Source organism: Rhinatrema bivittatum, chromosome 5 (genome assembly GCF_901001135.1).
Source record: "Rhinatrema bivittatum chromosome 5, aRhiBiv1.1, whole genome shotgun sequence".
Classification (NCBI taxonomy): Eukaryota; Metazoa; Chordata; class Amphibia; order Gymnophiona; family Rhinatrematidae; genus Rhinatrema; species Rhinatrema bivittatum.
In genome coordinates this window covers 116,168,789-116,188,618 of record NC_042619.1, presented here as the reverse complement: position 1 = coordinate 116,188,618, position 19,830 = coordinate 116,168,789, and the positions used below count along the sequence as shown (strand labels likewise).

Here is a 19,830-nt window from a genome sequence, read left to right as displayed (position 1 = left end):
AACATCCAGTAAGGCCAACACACTTAGACACTCTCGAGATCCCCAATAAAACATAAGGGACCGTGATCACAAGGACCCCACCACAAAAATCCTCAGACCCTAGAGGAGAGAAAACTACCTCCCATGCAAGACCTGCAGGAGGCAAGGAAAACATCCCAAACTCTCCCCGAGAGGTCATAATGTTAGGAGTTGTAGTGGATACCCCAGGGAGGGAGTTTGTAGAAAGCCCAGTACCACACCTTTCCCTCCCAACTACCCCAGGTTCTCATGAGGTAGACAAACCAACACTTTGGTTAGGGAACATAAACTACCCAAGAACTAAAAAGAAGAAGGGTCCCCTTGTGTGACCACCATAGGAGATAACCAAATTGAACCTGCCTTCCTACCTGAAAGACCGGTAATAAGCCCTGTGCTTGGGGATATGAAACAGACTACAACATATCCCCCACAGGCAAGAGGGAGAGGAACACAACCCTGGGAAAATATAAATGAGACAGAGAGGAAAGGCCATTAAGATATCAAACTGACCTCAAAGCCTTGACTTCCTGTGGCCCTCACCATCACCACAGCTCTCAAGTTACCATCAGACATGCTGTTGCCTTCCTCTGACAGCGCAGTTAGGACACTGGATTTTGCACTGGCCTTTTGTCCTCCCTTGAAGATTAGCCGGATCTCCCTCCAAGTCAAGAGGTAGCCAGGGACTGCCTCCTCTTCTCCCAGACCTGCCACCAGTTCAGGAAGCAGCCTTCACTGTGGAGGTAGAGAAGGTGGGCCCCCTGGTACTCAGTCTCAGCTGATGAGATTGTGGGCTGGAGTGCCCCTGGGGCTGCTCCCACGGCTTTATATATGGTGGCCATAGAAAGAGACCCATGCCAGCAGCAGGAGAGGAATATAAAGGAAGTTTATTATTGTGGGGAGCCTGTCTGCAGCAGCAGCCCAGAAGTTAAATTACCACAGACTAAGGGGACTAGCCTTGGCTGGACAGGCTAGAGGGGTTTTTTTTTTTCAAATTCTTCTCTGAGACAAAAGGAAAAAATCTTGGTTTGGTGTGTGCTACTAGAACCTATTAAACTGAAATGGTGCAAATACTGCAGACCCTCATGGAGGGACAACAGCAACTGCAGACAGTGGTACAGAACCAGTATGCCCAACAGTAGGTACTACAAGAGCAGCTCATACAATTGGTGCAAGCTGTAGAAGCTATTATGGCATGGAATACCCAGCTATCTCCCCTGTTGGACAGCTGACTTAGAACGGCACCGACTGCCATGTCGGAGGCGTCAACTTCCACAATGAACTGGCATTGGGGGTCCAGGTGGTGAAGGCACATATCCTGGAGGAAGGCATTCTTTAATTCCTGAAAGGCTCATTGCGCTGTTGCTGGCCAATTCCTAGCGTCCGCTCCTTTTTTAGTGAGGGCCGTGAGAGGCGCCACCATCCGGGAATATAGAAACATAGAAACATAGAAATGACGGCAGAAGAAGACCAAATGGCCCATCCAGTCTGCCCAGCAAGCTTCACACATTTTTTCTCTCATACTTATCTGTTTCTCTTAGCTCTTGGTTCTATTTCCCTTCCACCCCCAGTTTTAATGTAGAGAGCAGTGATGGAGCTGCATCCAAGTGAAATATCTAGCTTGATTAGTTCGGGGTAGTAGCCGCCGCAATAAGCAAGCTACACCCATGCTTATTTGTTTTACCCAGCCTATGTTATACAGCCCTTATTGGTTGTTTTTCTTCTCCCCTGCCGTTGAAGCAGGGAGCTATGCTGGATACGCGTGAAGTATCAGTCTTCTCCCATGCTGTTGAAGCAGAGAGCCATGCTGGATGTGCATCGAAAGTGAAGTATCAGGCACATTTGGTTTGGGGTAGTAACCGCCGTAACAAGCCAGCTACTCCCCGTTTTGTGAGTGCGAACCCTCATTTTCTCCCCTGCCGTTGAAGCAGAGAGCTCTGCTGGATGTGTGAAGTATCGGTTTTTCTTCTCCCCTGCCGTTGAATCAGAGAACTATGCTGTATATGCATTGAAAGTGAAGTATCAGACTTATTTGATTTGGGGTAGTAACCGCCGTAACAAGCCAGCTACTCCCCTCTTTGTGAGTGTGAATCCTTTTTTCCACATTTCCTCTTGCTGTTGAAGCTTAGAGCGATGTTGGAGTCACAGTAAGCATGTGTATGTTTATTTAATAAGGGTATTGACTCCAGGCAGTAGCCCTCATTCTGGCGAGTCACCCACTCTTCATTGGCGGCCTCTTGACTTTATGGATCCACAGTGTTTATCCCACGCCCCTTTGAAGTCCTTCACAGTTCTGGTCTTCACCACATCCTCAGGAAGGGCATTCCAGGCATCCACCACCCTCTCCGTGAAGAAATACTTCCTGACATTGGTTCTGAATCTTCCTCCCTGGAGCTTCAAATCGTGACCCCTGGTTCTGGTGATTTTTTTCCTACAGAAAAGGTTTGTCATTGTCTTTTGATCATTAACACCTTTCAAGTATCTGAAAGTCTGTATCATGTCACCTCTGCTCCTCCTTTCCTCCAGGGTGTACATATTTAGATTCTTCAATCTCTCCTCGTACGTCATCCGATGAAGATCCTCCACCTTCCTGGTCGCCCTTCTCTGTACCGCCTCCATCTTGTCTTTGTCTTTTTGAAGATACGGTCTCCAGAACTGAACACAGTACTCCAGGTGAGGCCTCACCAAGGACCTGTACAAGGGAATAATCACTTCCCTTTTCTTACTCGATATTCCTCTCTCTATGCAGCCCAGCATTCTTCTGGCTTTAGCTATCGCCTTGTCGCATTGTTTCGCCGATTTCAGATCATTAGACACCATCACCCCAAGGTCCCTCTCCTGCTCCGTGCACATCAGCCTTTCCCCGCCCATCGAATACAGTTCATTCGGATTTCCACTCCCCATATGCATGACTTTGCACTTCTTGGCATTGAATCTCAGCTGCCATATCTTCGACCAATCTTCCAGTTTCCTTAGATCTCGTCTCATTCTCTCCACTCCTTCCGGCGTGTCCACTCTGTTGCAGATCTTTGTGTCATCCGCAAAAGACAAACCTTACCTTCTATCCCGTCCGCAATGTCGCTCACAAAGATATTGAACAGGACCGGTCCCAACACCGATCCTTGCGGTACACCACTTAAAACCGCTCTCTCTTCAGAGAAGGTTCCATTTACCATCACACATTGTCTTCTGTCCGTCAACCAATTTGCAATCCAGGTCACCACCTCGGCACTCACTCCCAAGCTTCTCGTTTTATTCACCAGTCTCCTGTGCGGAACCGTATCAAAAGCTTTGCTGAAATCCAAGTATATGATATCGAGTGCTCTTCCTCGATCCAATTCCTTGGTTACCCAGTCAAAAAAGTCAATCAGGTTTGTCTGACAGGATCTTCCTCTGGTGAATCCATGCTGCCTCTGGTCCATCAATTCTCCCGACTGTAGATAGTTCACTATTCTCTCTTTCAACAGTGACTCCATTACTTTTCCCACCACCGAAGTGAGGCTAACCGGTCTGTAGTTACCAGCCTCCTCTCTGTTCCCACTCTTGTGAAGGAATGAATTGCCGGTAAAAATTGTTGAACCCAAGGAATCATTGGAGTGCCTTCACTCCCACTGGTTGCGGCCAATCTTTGATTACCGCGACCTTCTCTGGGTCCATATGGAAACCTGTGGAGGATACGATGTACCCATGAAAGGGTAGCGATTCCTGCTCGAATAGGCACTTCTCAAATTTTGCATACAGTCAATTATCTCGCAGTTTCTGTAGTACTCGACAGACATCATAGCGGTGCGTCTCCAAGTCCTTGGAATAAATTAGTACATTGTCAAGGTAAACAACTACCGAGGTATGTAGCATCTCCCTTAGAACCTCGTTCATGAGGTTCTGAAAGACCGCCGGGGCATTGCAGAGACCGAAGGGCATGACCAGGTATTCGTAGTGGCCATCCTTTGTGTTAAATGCGGTTTTCCATTCGTCACCTGGACGAATCCTTACTAGGTTATACGCCCCACGGAGATCCAATTTTGTGTACACCTTAGCCCCCTGTAGTCTGTCCAGAAGTTCCGGAATCAAGGGCAAAGGGTACTGATCACGCTGGGTAATGCTGTTCAGGCCACGATAATCTATGCAGGGTCGGAGGGACCTGTCCTTCTTAGCTACGAAGAAGAACCCCGCTCCAGCCAGGGATTTGGATGATCGAATGAACCCTCGGTCCAGGTTCTCCCAGATATATGCGGACATGGCCTGCGTCTCTGGAAGAGACAACGGGTACACCCATCCTCGTGGCGACGTGGTACCCAGAAGCAAGTTGATCGCACAGTCGAAAGGGCGGTGCTCCGGGAGGATCTCGGCTTTCTCCTTAGAGAAGACATCGAGGTAGTCTTGATAGTGGGGCAGCAGTGACAAAGAAGTCATCAGGAGAGGTACCAGTGGTCGAGGAACAGCAGCCAAACAGGAATCGAAGCACGAGGGCCCCCAGGATGCCACCTAGAGGGTATCCCAAGCGATTACAGGAGAGTGCTTCCGCAGCCAAGATGACCGGATGCATGGACCTTTCCAAGATGAGGAACGAAATTTCCTCCACATGCAGGATACCAGTGCATAGCGTGAGAGGCTTGGTACAAGTGGAAATGGTCCCTGTAAGGAGTTTCCCCTGAATAGAAGACACACGGAGGGGGGGGGGGGGGGGTCTTTGGTGTTGAACCCCAATCTGGAGTTGCTGGACTAAGTCCTTGAGGATGAAGTTTCCTCCGGCTCCAGAGTCAATCAGCGCTAGCGTATCGAACTCCCCTTCGGGAAGGAGTAAGGTCACCGGAACGGTACATGGGGAGGCAGAAGTGGTGTGACCTAGGGTTAGCTCCCCGACTGTCCCTAGGTCCAGGCGTTTCCCGGGCGCTCGCTCAGCGGGCAAGGAAATGACCCTTGCCACCGCAATACAGGCACAGACCCTGGGACCGATGTCTTCTCTTCTCCTCTTGAGAAATAGGACCCCGGCCAACCTGCATGGATTCTGCATCTTGAGCCCCCGGAGAGGCATAAGGGGAGTGCCCGTTTCGGGAAGGTACGGTTCCAGAGCTCCCGGGTCTCTGAGCAGGCTTCCTCTCCCAGAACCAGCGTTGGAGAAGATGGTCCACGCGGCCCACCAGATCAATGAGATTGTTCAAGTCGTCCGGGAAATCCTTGGCCACCAACTCATCCTGAAGTCTTAGGGAGAGACTTTCCAAAAAGATGCCGTGCAGGCTATCACTTCCCCAGTTCAGTTCAGCAGCAAGAGTCTGAAACTCCACGGCGTGTTCAGCCAATGGCCGGTTACCCTGACACAGCTGGAGCAATTCAGATGCGGCTGTAGGTCTCCGGGAGGACTCATCGAAGATCCGTCGAAAGGAGATGATGAATTGTACCAGGCTGGCTAGGCAGGAGTCCTGTCACTCCCACAGCGAAGAGGCCCACGCCAAGGGTCTCCCATCCAGCAGGGAGATAATGTAGCTTGTCTTGATCTGGTCCGTGGGAAACTGAACTGGTAGTAGATTGAAGTGAATATAGCATTGGTTCAAGAATTCCTGGCATAACTTCACGTCCCCTGAATACCTCGAGGGTGCTGGCATCTGTATGGGTGCGGCTGGTCCGGTATTGGTCACAGTTCCAGGTACCGGAGAACTGGAAGCGGTGGCTCCATCAACACGGTCAGCTAGCCCCTGCACTGTTGCCATCAGTGAGTCGAGGCAAGTTTGCTGCTGTTGCAGCCTCTGTGCAATACCCGTGGTGGCTTTCAAGCCCGCGAGATCCGCCGGGTCCATGGCCTTGCAAACTGTTATGGTCGTGGACCCTTGGGCTGGCTGAGACTGCAGGTGTTGCACTGCGGGGATCCACAGTGGGTGTCGCAGCCGGGAGGCGGCACTGAAGAGAGGCTTCGAAGAAGGCTTCACCACTGGAAGTCCGAGGTCCCCCCAGGAGGAGCCTGTAGGGACCTGGACCTCTTGGACTTAGGTGGGACCCTATGCGACCAAGGATCCAGGAAGCGGCCGAGGAGATGGAAGAAGAGGATGGCAGGGCCCAGGAGGCTAGGAGAGTCTTCACCCTCAGAAGCCCGTGGCTCCCCCGGGAGGAGCCCATGAGAGCCCGAGCCGCTGGGACTTAGGAGAATCCTCTGGGCCAGCAAGTACCGGATACCTGTGGAGATGGAAGAAGCTGAAGTTGGAGCCCAAGAACGAAGCCGGGTCAGAAGCCAGAAGTCAAAAGTCCAAAGCCAAAACCAGGGGCGGAAGCTGAAGATGGAGTCAATGGACGGAGTCGGGTCGGAAGCCAGAAGTCCGAAGCCAAAACCAGGGGTGGAAGCTGAAGACGGAGTCAATGGACGGAGCCGGGTCAGAAGCCAGAAGTCGGAAGAGAAGATCCATGATCCAAAGCAGCAACTAGAAACTCAGGGAACTGAGTGAACCTTGTTGCAAGGCACTGAAGATGTCCAGAAGCAGGATTTAAATACCCTGATAGCATTTGACATCATCTGAGGCAGGGCTTGAGTTTTCCCGCGCTGGACCCTTTAAAAGGAACTCCTCCCCGCGCGCCCGCGCCTAGGGGGCAGGGCCAGCCGCGGCGGATCGCAGGCGTCTCCCCCGAGGAGGGAGAGATGTGACGGAGGCAGTGCAGGACCGAGGAGGCCTCGAAACGGCCCGGGCCGTCCCCGAGGTAGGTGGAGGGACCGGGGCACGGCCTGGGACCGTAACAAGCAGCCAGGCTGCCTTTCAAGCTTCAAACCTGGAAGGTAGGGCCAGCTAAACAGAAGTCAAAGCACATACTTGAGAGAGTTGGGTGCACTCCAGAAGTATATTGGCAACAGTTTTGGTGGGGCGTCCTTCAACCCTGGGAAAGCCCACAAAGCCTTTTTGTACTAGCTAAAAGATATAGATTAGAAATGTCTGCAACCTGAACGGAAGACCAGTGCTAAAATAGCAGAACTGATTCTATGGGAGTAGTTTTTGGATGGGTTAGATTAGCATATGCAATGATGGGTATGTTGGTACCTGAAGCTCATTTTGAAGACTGCCCTGGAAGTGGCTGATGCCTTCCACAGGGCCCAGATAATGCCAGAGCAACAGCAACTACCTAAAAACCCACCACCACCGGAACCAGGAAGCTGCAGTTTGAAAGCCGAACCCCAGTCATGGGACCCATGTCTGCCGCAGTCTCCAGAGAAGGAGCAGCACGGGGTTTACTCCCAAAGGCATGCTTCCAGAGAGAAGCCACTTCACTAAGGAATGTCCCTGGATCAGAGAAGTTATGAATGTCAACCTAACAACACACCACGAGTGTAACTTGGTTAATACGCCTTGTCCTGGATTTATCAATTTTGTGATCCCAGTGTAACTAGAAGGGATCCTTACACAGGCCCTAGTCATTTCCAGGAGTGAGAAAACTCTTATTCGGAGGGAGCTAATTAAGCGAGGCCACACAGATTATGAATTTGTGGCGACTTTAGCTTGCATTCATGGAGACCATCGACAGTACCTGATTACACAGGTCCTGCTGAAAACACCTGCTGGGCAGGCCAGCCTTGAAGTGGGAATACTCCCATGGCTTTCATATCCTGTTGTCCTGGGATGCAATTTCCCGGTCTTTAAGACTCCGTGGGTCCAGCTTAATGCTGGGCCAAGCAACTCTGACAAAAAAGTCATTTCTAGAGATCTTTCCCTTAGGTGAGCCCAAGGCACCCAAACCCCAATGACAATGCTGCCAAGGGACGGCGGAGTATTTTAGATATTTGGAGTTCAAAATAGAGAAGCTTATGGCGACAAATGAGGATTAACTGGCCCTCCAAAATGGGTGGAGGTGGGTAAACTTGGAAAGTTTAGACAAACTCAACTGGAAGATGGTTCCCCTAAGTTTGCCTGCGGGCATGTACAAGTGCTAGAAGGGAAGTCGGCCCCTAGTTTAGAGATCCACACCCGAACTTTACCCTCCCTTAGAAGAAAAAGCGACAGCTCCAGAATAAGTCAGGAAAGGAAAATAGGAGCAACTGTTCCCTTCCATGGGAGATATCCCTAGTAGGGGCAGATATTCAACCTAAGACGTTTGAACTGAGGAGGAGGGTATGTGAAGGAGTATATAGGAGAAAACCCCCAAACACCTTAAGGGACCACTTCCAGGTATCTGGCCCAGGTCCATCTTAAGGATCAGTACAAAAGAGAATCTTGGTCACAAGGCATTTCCCTTAGCGGGGGGGATAAACAGGCAGGCTCTGCAGGGAAGAGAGAGGCCACCATAGAGGACAAGGAAGCAGGAACTACAAGAAAACTGCTTATGGTTAACTGCTACATTTGGGTTTCAAGTACTGCAAAGGTAAGCAGGCTTTGCTATTGGGTTTTTTTTTTAAAGAAATAAACGATTTTTGTGCCGATAAATGCTTTTCCCAAGCCGCTCCCATGGCTTTACAGAGAGTGAAGGAGTGAGGCTCAGGAAAGAGCGGCAGCATGGAGCCCCTTGGCCTTTCAGCCCTCATTCTCCCCAAAGCAAGAAACGCAGCACTTCCAATGGAGGCTGCAAAGAAAAAGGGCAGATGGACCCTAGGATGGGTTTCTGTGGACCTGTTCCAGAGCCCCTCTAAAGAAAAAGGGTGGAAAATTCATGCATATGTTTGTCGGCCCTGTAATGGGGCTGCTGAAATATGTCCCCAAACACCCCTCACCAGAGAATGGCTTGGATGCTCAGCACTTTTAATATCAATGGCTGCATGGCAGGTCTCTGTAGGCCTCTTTCCTGAAAGAGTGTTGTGTCCGTCGGTTCCCGACGCCCTCTCTCCGCCCTCCTCACCTCTTTGGCGCCTCCCTCTTCGCCCGCGGGAAGATTGGCTGCTGCGGCGTTCCTCTGCCGAGGTCCTCCGGCGTCCCCGGACTGGCTCCACGCTGCTAACCACCATTTTCCTGGGGGCCTAGGGGCACGCGTGTGGCGCGGCCCCGACTGAAGTACCGGCGATGGCGCGAACCTCGGGGGCATCCCCCGAAGATGACGTCACCCGCGACAGATATTTAAGATCTTAGAATTTGCTAATACATCGAGTTAGCAAGGATAAGGATATGATTACGGATATGGATTCATTCTATCTATGCTACTCTGCCTCCTCGGACTAACCAGGGGTACCCGTTCCTCGGGGGCCTCGCTCTCTCGCTTACTTTGTAGGTTGCAGTCTGGAACCGGTACTCGCTCCTCGAGGGCCCTTGTTCCCGGACTTCTTCGAATTCACTTCTGCCTGGAAGCCAGCACTGCCTACTACATCTGTGAGTTATCATCGCTCTTTCAGAGCTTTCCCTGGAACCAGGTACTCGCTCCTCGAGGGCCTATACATTCCAGCTCCTGGGCTTCTGTGAGACATTGTGTGAGTCTTACCATCAGGTTCAGTACATGAACTCTGCATACCCTGCCTACTCACTATATTTCAGTTTGTCTACAGCTCAGCCTCCAGGGATCGCTGTTCCAGTATCTGAGGGACTACAGCCCAGATGGGCATTCCAGCTCACTACTGCCACCTCTGGTGGTTCAGTATACTGTCTAATAAAAGAACTAGTGTGTGTCTGTCTCCATACTCTGAGCCTGACCGGTGGTCCCTCTCGGGGTCTTCCCTGGGGGCGAGGTAATCTGCCACAGGTCCAAGGATCCACCCACAACTCTCCTAAATACTACAGATTGCTAACTACTCAGCAGACTGTTAACTCCAAACTGAACAGATTGCCAACTCCTATCTGATTGCTCCTCCCATCAGATAGCGGTTTCATTACAAAGAGAGAGAGTACTCAGAGGCCTTTCTGCAGAAGACCAACACCACTCTTGAGCCCAAGACTTCTTGGTTTCCAGAGTGGCTAGGTTGTCTTTGCTCACAGCCCTGGTGGGGTGACCACCCTGCTTGTGATGACACTTCAGGCAGAAGTACTGAGCACCTGTTGAGACAGGCTGATTGCTGCACCTTAGGGCTTGGCTCGAGGGCTGCATGTTGAATTTTCTAAATGTGTACGCTCACATATTTGGGTCTGAGAAAGAGGCTTTCTATCACCAGTTGTCAACTTTACCAGTTCAAGGAGTCAATCCCAGGGGTGACTTCAACTGCATCCTGGAGACTTTCAATTGAGGCCGTGGTTGGGAGCCACATCCCCACTCAGTAATGGCCCTTTGAGAGATTGTGAATTGTTTCTCCCTGAGTGCTGCCCCCTTCACCTTTTGCAAGGTGGGACTGGCTAAGTAATCTGTTCCCAGATCAACAGGTTGAACTTCTCCAAATGTTTAATGCCACAAGCCCTTATCAGCACCATTGAGTTGGCTCCCTTCTTAGACCATCATGCGGTGGCCATGAAGGTGAGAATCAACCTCACATCACCTACTGGCACTTTTAACAACTCCCTCCTGCAGGAAGGCCTCGTGGAATTCTGGATGAACTGGCACCACTGCAAGGTGGATTTCTCCTCTGTCGGTCAGTGGTGGAATGTAGGGAAAATACACCTCAAAGTGCTCTGTTAGGGGTACACCAGAGGCATTAACAGGAAGCAACATAATGAAATCGAACACATTTTGGGGGAAATGGTTGATCTCGAGGCCAATCTTTCTGATCCCAGGGACAAGGCTCTGCAAATGGAGCATGAGGAGGAGAAGAAGTGTACTCTGCAGTCTTCAGGAGTGATGAGGCTGGGGGGTCTACCTAAGGTTGCGGATCCAATTCCTGCAGGAAATGGACTGCAGTTTGCGCTTCTTCTATGGCCTGGAGAGGGAGATTAAGAAGCAGATAGTCTGTTTACTATCTGCTGACAGAACTCCTTTCACAGAGCCAGAGAAGATGACGAGAATGCGAGACTTTTACTTGGCTCACTTTTTTGCAGAGCCAGTTGACCCAAATGCCTGTAAGCTCCTATAGGAGGGGCTTCTTGCCATCAGCAGAGATGCCAAGAGGGGCTGAATATGCCACTGGTTTTAGTGGAATTCTTTGCTGACCTAGACTGGATGTCCCTTGGGAAGACCCTGGGCATTGATGGACTGACAACGGAGTTCTTTGGTCACTTTTTTGACTTGCTAGTACCTAATTTCCCAAGAGTTCTGGCTGAAGCTCTGGAGACCGGGTAACTGTTGGTCTTGTGCTATCATATGATTTTGATCTTTTACCCAAGGGGAGACCCATGCGAGATAAGGAACTGGTGCCTAATCTCACTGCTATGCACAGATTATAAGATCTTGGCCAAGGCCTTATCACTGCAGCTGGGCCCCGAGCTTGAGGAGGAGGTCCACCCTGACCAGTCTTACATGATCCTGGGTTGGACTATTTTTTTTAAATATCTTTTTATTCCGGACCTTAATTCACTTAGTAAGGAAGACTGGTCTGTCAGTGGCCTCTTTGTCACTCGATCAGGAGGCGGCTTTCAACAGGGTGAATCACAACTACCTCATGGGTACCTTGCAAGATTTGGCCCCCGTTATGTGGGTCACTTTCACCGCCTATACTCCCAAGCTGAGTGTCTGAAGAAGATGGATTGGTCTCTGGTCATACCTCTAGCCTTTGGACAGGGAGTATGTCATGGGTGCCCCTTATCCAGGCAACTGTATGCATTAGCCACTGAACCGTTCCTGTGTCTGTTGCACAGGTGGCTCAATGGCCTGTTGCTACAGGAGCCCGATCTACAGGTCACCCTTCCCACATATGGTGATGATGGGCTCCTTGTAACTCAAGACCAACTTGATATGGAGAGGATGCTACCCACAAGCTGGTCTTTTCAGCCACATCCTCAGCGAAGATCAACTGGGCCAAATGCTCCAATCTTCTGGTAGTTCTGCAGTGGATGGATAACCTCCTTAGCCCGATTGAGACTTTTTCAAGGGACAGGGATACCCTACCGTATTTAGGGGTCCACCTGACCATTGCAGATGCCACAGCTCAGCTATCTGAGCAGAGTTGGAAAAGAAGGTGACTACCTGGTTGAGACTGTGGTCTGGTCTGCTATGACTGGTGTCATACTGGGGATGGATCTTAGTGGCCAACAAGCTTGTGGTCAGCAAGCTGTGGTACTAGCTGACTACCCTGGGCCCAACCCTGGAGTTCCTTGCCTACACCTGGAGAAACCTGCTGGACTTCTAGGCCAGCAGGAAGCTCTGGATCTCTGCAGGGGTCCTGAATCTCACCCTAGGGGAGGGCAGACAGGGGTTGTTGTGCTTGAACAGCCAGATAAATATATTCCACTTGCAGGCCCTGCAGAGATCCCTGTATGCAGACCCTTCTTTATAATGATATGTTCTGGAGGCCTTTTTTCTCCACCAAGCATAAGGACTGCAGTATGGAGGATCTTTCTTACTTCCAAGAATACATGCGTGACTCTCAATGCCTTCCCTTGAAACTCAGCATCTTCTGCTCAAGCAAGATACAGAAGGTCTTCAACAAGATTTCTTTTTCTCTTTTGTTTGGTGGTCAGACCACACAAGAACCTGTGCCTGATTTCAGTCTCTGATCAGGGTTGGGGAGCTGCATTCCATCTACAGAAGAGGGAGGGAGTTGCCTTGCAGTTATCTTAAAAGTTGTGAATAACTAATTGGATTTAAACTGTTGTGAATGTTAATGAAGTTTGGGCTAGTTCAAGGATGAAGAGAGATTTATACATAGAACTGTGATTTGTAATTGTTCTGAACTCTTGGAAAATAATTGAGAATAAAACTGCTGATTTTTATAGAAGCGTGTTTTCTACAATTTTTGCCCTGTTTGATCAGTTTGTTTAAATAAATTATCTTTCATTGGAGCACACCATCTGTAGTGGACTTTGAATTTGTGGAGGTGTTTGAGAGCTGTGTCCTCAGCTAGGTTTGGCCCTGCAGGTCTGATTTCCGCAGTTTGGGTGAGTTGCTCCAGAAGGTGACCAGAGATGGCCAGGGGGTTATACAATATTTCTGTTAATTTTTTTCAGTCATAATATTCAAGTCTTCCAGTACCTAAGTATAAACTATAAAATATTCTATTTGGTTTGGCAATATATCTCCTGAAACTAGGTCATAGCTGGACATAGTTTCCCGATAAAGTATTCTTTATTTCGTACATGAACTTCTAATAATGGAGCTAATACTTAAGTACATTTATAAAGATGTATGTGAGGACTGGTAAGGAAGCATAAATAGGGGGGGGGGGGTATAGCTTCAAATAATGAACGAAATTTTGACGTTAGCTGGGTAAGTATATTTCAAGGGATGGCCCCCACTTCTTACATTTTCCAGTCAAGCACTTTTTTTTTAAACTTCAAGTGCCTTGGCATAGTATTAGTTTAGTGTATTGGTCGTTTAAAAACAATTAATCTGAGCCTTAAAACCATGCGTTGAAATCCAGCACATTGTTTCTGCACGGATTATTGCATTGGCCGTAGCCAGCTCAAGATACCTACAATGTAAAACTACCTATGCATTTTTTAGTAGCTGAACGGCAAGGGTCGTTTTCAGCCGGGTAACCCTTTTGAAAATTGCCCTCCGAATTAGTCGGCTGTACCCGTATTAGTCGGGCGGGAAGCGGAGTAACGTTTCGAAGCTTGCCCCTCGATAACGCATGAAGGTTAGTTGTAGGGGCGGAACTTTCCTCTCACGGGTTGTGTTGCCCGCCCGGGAGGGAACCGGCGACGCGCATGCAGCGCAGCGTGTGCTGGGCGCGGGTTAAAGTCGCTGTTACAAATCGTATCTGTCTTTCTCAGCCTCCGCCGCCGGTGAAGAAATACCGGAGCTGTCCTGGGGATGTACGGCCGGATCCTGCAGTGCGCGCCAGGGCGACCTTACCTGGGCCCTGTCGCTATGCGGCTCGGCGGCCTGAGCCCAGGTTCTTACTCTGGAGAGCCGGCCAGTGGCATAAGGTAGCGCGCAGACAGGAGGGGATGGTTGTTGTTTCCTCTTTTCTGGGAGAGGTGGGATGGCGGAGCAGAAGCTTTTGCTCTTTTTTTCTCCTCGGGAAGGGGTTGCGCTGACTCCCTGCTGTGCTATCTATAGGCTATTCTCCGGCCCCGGCGTTTTAGCATGAAGGTTAGTTGTAGTGGTGGTACTCGATTGGCTTTATTTTTGCTATTGTAGGCTCTGGTAGATCAGGGGAATTCCAAAGTGCTTGCGATGCCTGCGGCGGTAGCGAGACCGGAGAGGGCAATAGAGCCCCGAGCCATCTCCCGTCACTGCCAGCTTTCTCCTGTTTGTGTTCGTGCCCACGCCCACAAACCAGAACAGAGCTTCCCAGCCCTAGCCTGAGTTTTCCGGATACAGTGAACGTGCATTAGAGAGAGCTGCATATATAAGGTCTTCAGTATATGCAAATACCTCTTATACTTGTTCGCAGTGGAGAAAACGGGGGTGGTCACTAGACTTGGTTTGGGGAACCCTGTACTACAATGAAAGTAGTGTCCATTCTGGATTAGTTTTTCCAGGAGTAAGTAATGTTGTATGAAACACATGCGAATTAAGTTTTGATATCAACTCTTGGATTGTTTTTAATTTAACTATTCTTGGAGTATTTCTACAGTGTGAATGGAGCAAAGAGTTAAAACCAGATAAATTAATCCAGGAGTAAAAGGGTTTGTGAGTGACAACAGTACTAAAAGCACATCCAGAATTTTTTTATTTTTTGAAGAGAATGCTATTGCAAATGGATTTCTGTATTATAGTCCAGACTTAATTCATAGACAAAAAAAGTAGAGCAGGTAAGAGTCTGAAAGTGTGTGTGTGGGCAGGGGGACAAGAGGTTGAGTGTGACCTGTGTGAGGGAGAAGGGCTAGGCTCAGGTGTGATCTGTGATGGGGGGTCCAGGGTTGGGTATGAATGCTCTCCTAAACACACATGAAAATAATCCAGTATCAGCAACAGCAGAAGTGGGGCTAACAGGCATTCACCTTCTGTCTCTTTGACCTTGACTGTTGTCCCTCATGGCCTCCTCAGTTGTTCCTGAAACTGAACAAAAATGAAGTTCATGAGGCTGCTCCCATGTCAGGAAAGGCAGCACCGATACATTCTGCTTTGTTTCCTCTGGGGCCAGAAATGGTTCATGCCACCACCAGCACTGCACTTTTCTTCAGGGGAACCAGAACTAATTTCCACCACCAGTTCTATTCTCCTTGAATCCCGGGAAAAAGGTGGCAGAAGATCATTCTGGATTGTTTTACCAGAAAGTAAAACGGACACAAAAAAGGTTGCATTATCACGAGTTTGAAACTTGTGATAATAACAACAGGATTGAAGCCTTGATGACTGGCACTGCTGCTCATAAGTTTCAAGCTTGTGCTAATTCAACCACTTTTTAACTTGTTCTTTGCTCTGCAGAATCTGCTTTAGACTCACTCCTTCCCATCCTGCTCCTCATAAAATGGGAGGGAAGAAACCAGTTTAGGGAGCAGACTGGCTAAGCCCCTCCTCTCCTCTTCCCTGCAGGCTGCCTGAAGGAGAGGGGCTAGAGCAGAACACCCCTGCTGCTCTGCCTCTTAAGTTTGAAATAGAAGTACTGGCCGTTCCCCCACAAATTAAGCTTTGATTATAGTTCAGTATTGAGAGACAGCTTTAAATAGAGATGAGATAAGAGACAAAATCAAATGTATATCCAGAGCATATTTTTTCAGGATTATCAGGCATTGCAAAAAGTGTCCTGAGTTTAGCTACTAACATCTGCTTAGAAACTAGCATTGTGTTGTGATGTATTATTTAGCCATGGTCAGGCCTTTTGAGAGAATTCAGAGGACCTAGTATTATTTCAGTTTACTTAGTTGCCTAACAGAAAGCTAAAGGTGATGCATAAGAACATAAGAACATAAGAAATTGCCATGCTGGGTCAGACCAAGGGTCCATCAAGCCCAGCATCCTGTTTCCAACAGAGGCCAAACCAGGCCACAAGAACCTGGCAATTACCCAAACACCTAGAAGATCCCATGCTACTGATGCAATTAATAGCAGTGACTATTCCCTAAGTAAACTTGATTAATAGCAGTTAATGGACTTCTCTTCCAAGAACTTATCCAAACCTTTTTTGAACCCAGCTACACTAACTGCACTAACCACATCCTCTGGCAACAAATTCCAGAGATTTATTGTGCGTTGAGTGAAAAAGAATTTTCTCAGATTAGTCTTAAATGTGCTACTTGCTAACTTCATGGAATGCCCCCTAGTCCTTCTATTATTCGAAAGTGTAAATAACCGAGTCACATCTACTTGTTCAAGACCTCTCATGATCTTAAAGACCTCTATGATATCCCCCCTCAGCCGTCTCTTCTCCAAGCTGAACAGCCCTAACCTCTTCAGCCTTTCCTCATAGGGGAGCTGTTCCATCCCCTTTATCATTTTGGTTGCCCTTCTCTGTACCTTCTCCATTGCAACTATATCTTTTTTGAGATACGGCGACCAGAATTGTACACAGTATTCAAGGTGTGGTCTCACCATGGAGCGATATAGAGGCATTATGACATTTTCCGTTTTATTAACCATTCCCTTCCTAATAATTCCTAACATTTTATTTGCTTTTTTGACTGCTGCAGCACACTGAGCTGACGATTTCAATGTATTATCTACTATGACGCCTAGATCTCTTTCTTGGGTGGTAGCTCCTAATATGGAACCTAACATCGTGTAACTACAGCTAGGGTTATTTTTCCCTATATGCAACACCTTGCACTTGTCCACATTAAATTTCATCTGCCATTTGGATGCCCAATCTTCCAGTCTTGCAAGGTCCTCCTGTAATGTATCACAGTCTGCTTGTGATTTAACTACTCTGAATAATTTTGTATCATCTGCAAATTTGATAACATCACTCATCGTATTCCTTTCCAGATCATTGATATATATATTGAAAAGCACCGGTCCAAGTACAGATCCCTGAGGCACTCCACTGTTTACCCTTTTCCACTGAGAAAATTGACCATTTAGTCCTACTCTCTGTTTCCTGTGTCAAACTCTGTTTCCTGTGTCAAACTACACAATTAAAAAACCTAAAAATTACAACCTGTTTCGTACATCATAATGGTGCAGAAATATCACTGTGTCACACAGAATAAAAATCAATAGACAAAATAGAATCACTTATAAAAAGGGAAGAAAGGAAATGAAAAGGAGGTGATAATGCCCTTGTACATTTCCTTGCTGAGGCCTCACGTGTACTGTGTTCAATTCTGGAGGGACAAAGAAAGAATGGAGGTGGTCCAGAGAAGAGTGACCGAAATGGTGATAAGACCTATGAGGAGAGGCTGAAGGATCTGAATATGTACATCCTGGAAGAGAGGAGGTACAGGGGAGATATGATGCAGACCTTCAGGTACCTGAAAGGTTTTAATGATGCACATTCTACAAACCTTTTCTGTTGGAAAGAAATCAGTAGAACTAGGGGTCACAAAATGAAATTCCAGGGAGGATGATTCAAAACCAATATCCTGAAATATTTCTTCATGGAGAAGGTTGGTGGATGCCTGGAATGCCCTTCCAGAGGAGGTGATGAAGATGAAAACAGTGAAAGAATTCAAAGGGGCAAGGGAATAAACACTGTGGATCTTAAAGGCAGGAGGATGGGGGTAACTTGCTGGTGTGGTGGTTATTATTCTTAACCATTAAGCCTTTTTATGCTTGATGCAACTCCATCACGGCTCTCTCTGCTTCAACAGTAGGGGGGAAAAGGGAAATTGGATTTGAACAGCAACCAAGGACCCTGACATTTATGGTCTGGGAAACTGATAAGCATGGGGTAACCTACACAGCGCAGCAGATATTACCATAAGTTTGCCGGGCAGACTGGATGGACCATTTGGTCCTTTTCTGCCGTCATTTCTATGCTTCAGTATTGAAACCATGAGAAGAGGGAAGGTGGTGGAAGGCAAAGGGGAGAAGGAGAGGAACAAAGTGAAGAGGGTAAAGGGTGGGAAAACAGGGGAGGGAGGGAAGTAACAGAGAAAAAAGAAAAACTGAACCCAGATACATATTCATACACCCTTGTAGGATCTTTCAGTCTGCACATATCTATAATGGAGGCACTCTAATACATAATGATACATACATACTAGTCCATAAAATAACAATAATACAATAAACTTGGACAAAGGACAAAAATAATATTTCACGTTAAAATTAAGAGGCAAGGAGGTAATATAGATTTATGCTTGATCAGAGAAGAGCAGCATTTTATTTTTCAATATATCTCTCTGGTTTGAACCAGGATATTGACTATTCATTTTTTTTAAATGTTTCATATTATTTTCAAGTTTTTAAGCCCTTTTTTTGGGTCTTATTTTTTACTTGGTAATTTACTCATTTTTATTCATGATTTATAGAAACATAGAAATGACGGCAGAAGAAGACCAAATGGCCCATCCAGTCTGCCCAGCAAGTTTTGCACTTTTTTTTTTCCTCTTTCTTATCTGTCACTCTTGGCTCTTAGTAACCTTTTGATTCTATTTCCCTTCCACCCCCACCATTAATGTAGAGAGCAGTATTGGAACTGCCTCTAAGTGAAATATCTAGCTTAATTAGTTAGGGGTAGTAACTGCCACAATAAGCAAGCTACACCCATGCTTATTTGTTTACCCAGACTAAATAATTCAGACCTTGTTGGTTGTTGTCTGTATATACCCTGTTTCCCCGAAAATAAGACAGTGTCTTATATTAATTTTTGCTACCAAAGATGCACTAGGCCTTATTTTCAGGGGATGTCTTATTTTTCCATGAAGAAGAATTCACATACCGGTATATTGTTGAACAAAAAAATGAACTCGCTCCTCGAGGGCCTGCTCTCCCTGCCTCGATGCCTGTATTCAACTACTTCTGCCTGCTGGGATCATTTTTAACTTGCTTCCTTTTCTCCATTGGGAAAAACTGAAAGGTTATTTGCATGGCTTGCATATTGCTGCCCCAAATAATTTCCAATGTAAGATTTAATTGCAGAAAGTTAAGCGATGTGCATTGAATTGGGGATCTTCTAAGTTTACTTTTTGATGGCAATTCTCTGTTTCACTGCCAGCTCTCATTATTTGTTTGATACTTTCTCTAGGTTTGCAGTTGAAGGCCAGAGGTGGTTTAGAGTTGGCAACATCTTCTGCAACGAGAGGGGCGATGAATCCTCACCTACTGCAGCCAGTCCTGCTGAAGAGGAAGTCGTGAAAAGGGAAAAGGAAGCTCCAGGGCAGGCCAAGGAGAACCTATTAAACCTTATTGCCACAATGAAAGTGGAAATGAACAGCAAGAAAAGGTTCCAGGCTTTAAAGATGCACAAGATGAAAGAGCAGCCCAAAGAAGTGGAAAACATTGAAAGCACAAGCAGCATGTTTCAGAAAGCAAGAGAGAACCGAGAAAGGAGAAGGTAAAGTGAGCAGAGCATATGGTGCCATGTTAAGGGGTGGGAGGTTTCAGTGAGCGCCTTCTCCCTGTTCCCTGCAGTTAGTTTAATCTGGAAAGAATTTATCGGCTTCTGCAGAAGCACGTTGATTTACTCCGAATTTCTCCTGTGAGCCAATCTGCTTTTGCCAGAGAGATGCAAGTATTTTCTGCTTTATATTTAAAAAAAAAAAAAAAAAAAAAAAAGGATAAAAAGACAGCACCACTCTTTCCAGGGTTGTACGTGGCACTTTGCTGGAGAACAGGAGAGAAGTGGTAGCTGAGACAACACTGTGTTTTATGCATGTGACTGCAATGCGCACAGGACTCTTAGCAGCTCTGCTTTTCTGTGTTTGCTCAAACCGGGCAAAATAGTGACACTTGATCTCTGTCCTTTTTATAGGACCGGTGGGGCAGCACCATGTTGCCTTTTGTTTTATTTTGTTTTTTTAAGGTGTAGTTGGTCAGTGTTCTGGAGGTTATGGATTTTAACTAGTTAAT

General features: G+C 47.5%; 1 protein-coding gene across 2 annotated transcripts in view; it reads left to right on the top strand.

The window, feature by feature from the left end:
* Positions 1-13,606: 13,606 nt before the first annotated feature.
* The window catches only part of MRPS31 (mitochondrial ribosomal protein S31), a 186,574-nt gene continuing 180,350 nt past the window's right edge, over positions 13,607-19,830 (top strand). For both annotated transcript variants that reach the window (XM_029602767.1, XM_029602766.1), the window contains exons 1-2: positions 13,607-13,859; positions 19,007-19,315. In XM_029602767.1, the coding sequence (XP_029458627.1) occupies positions 13,744-13,859; positions 19,007-19,315 (425 nt within the window). In that variant the 5' untranslated portion in view covers positions 13,607-13,743. The remainder of the gene's footprint in view (positions 13,860-19,006; positions 19,316-19,830) is intronic.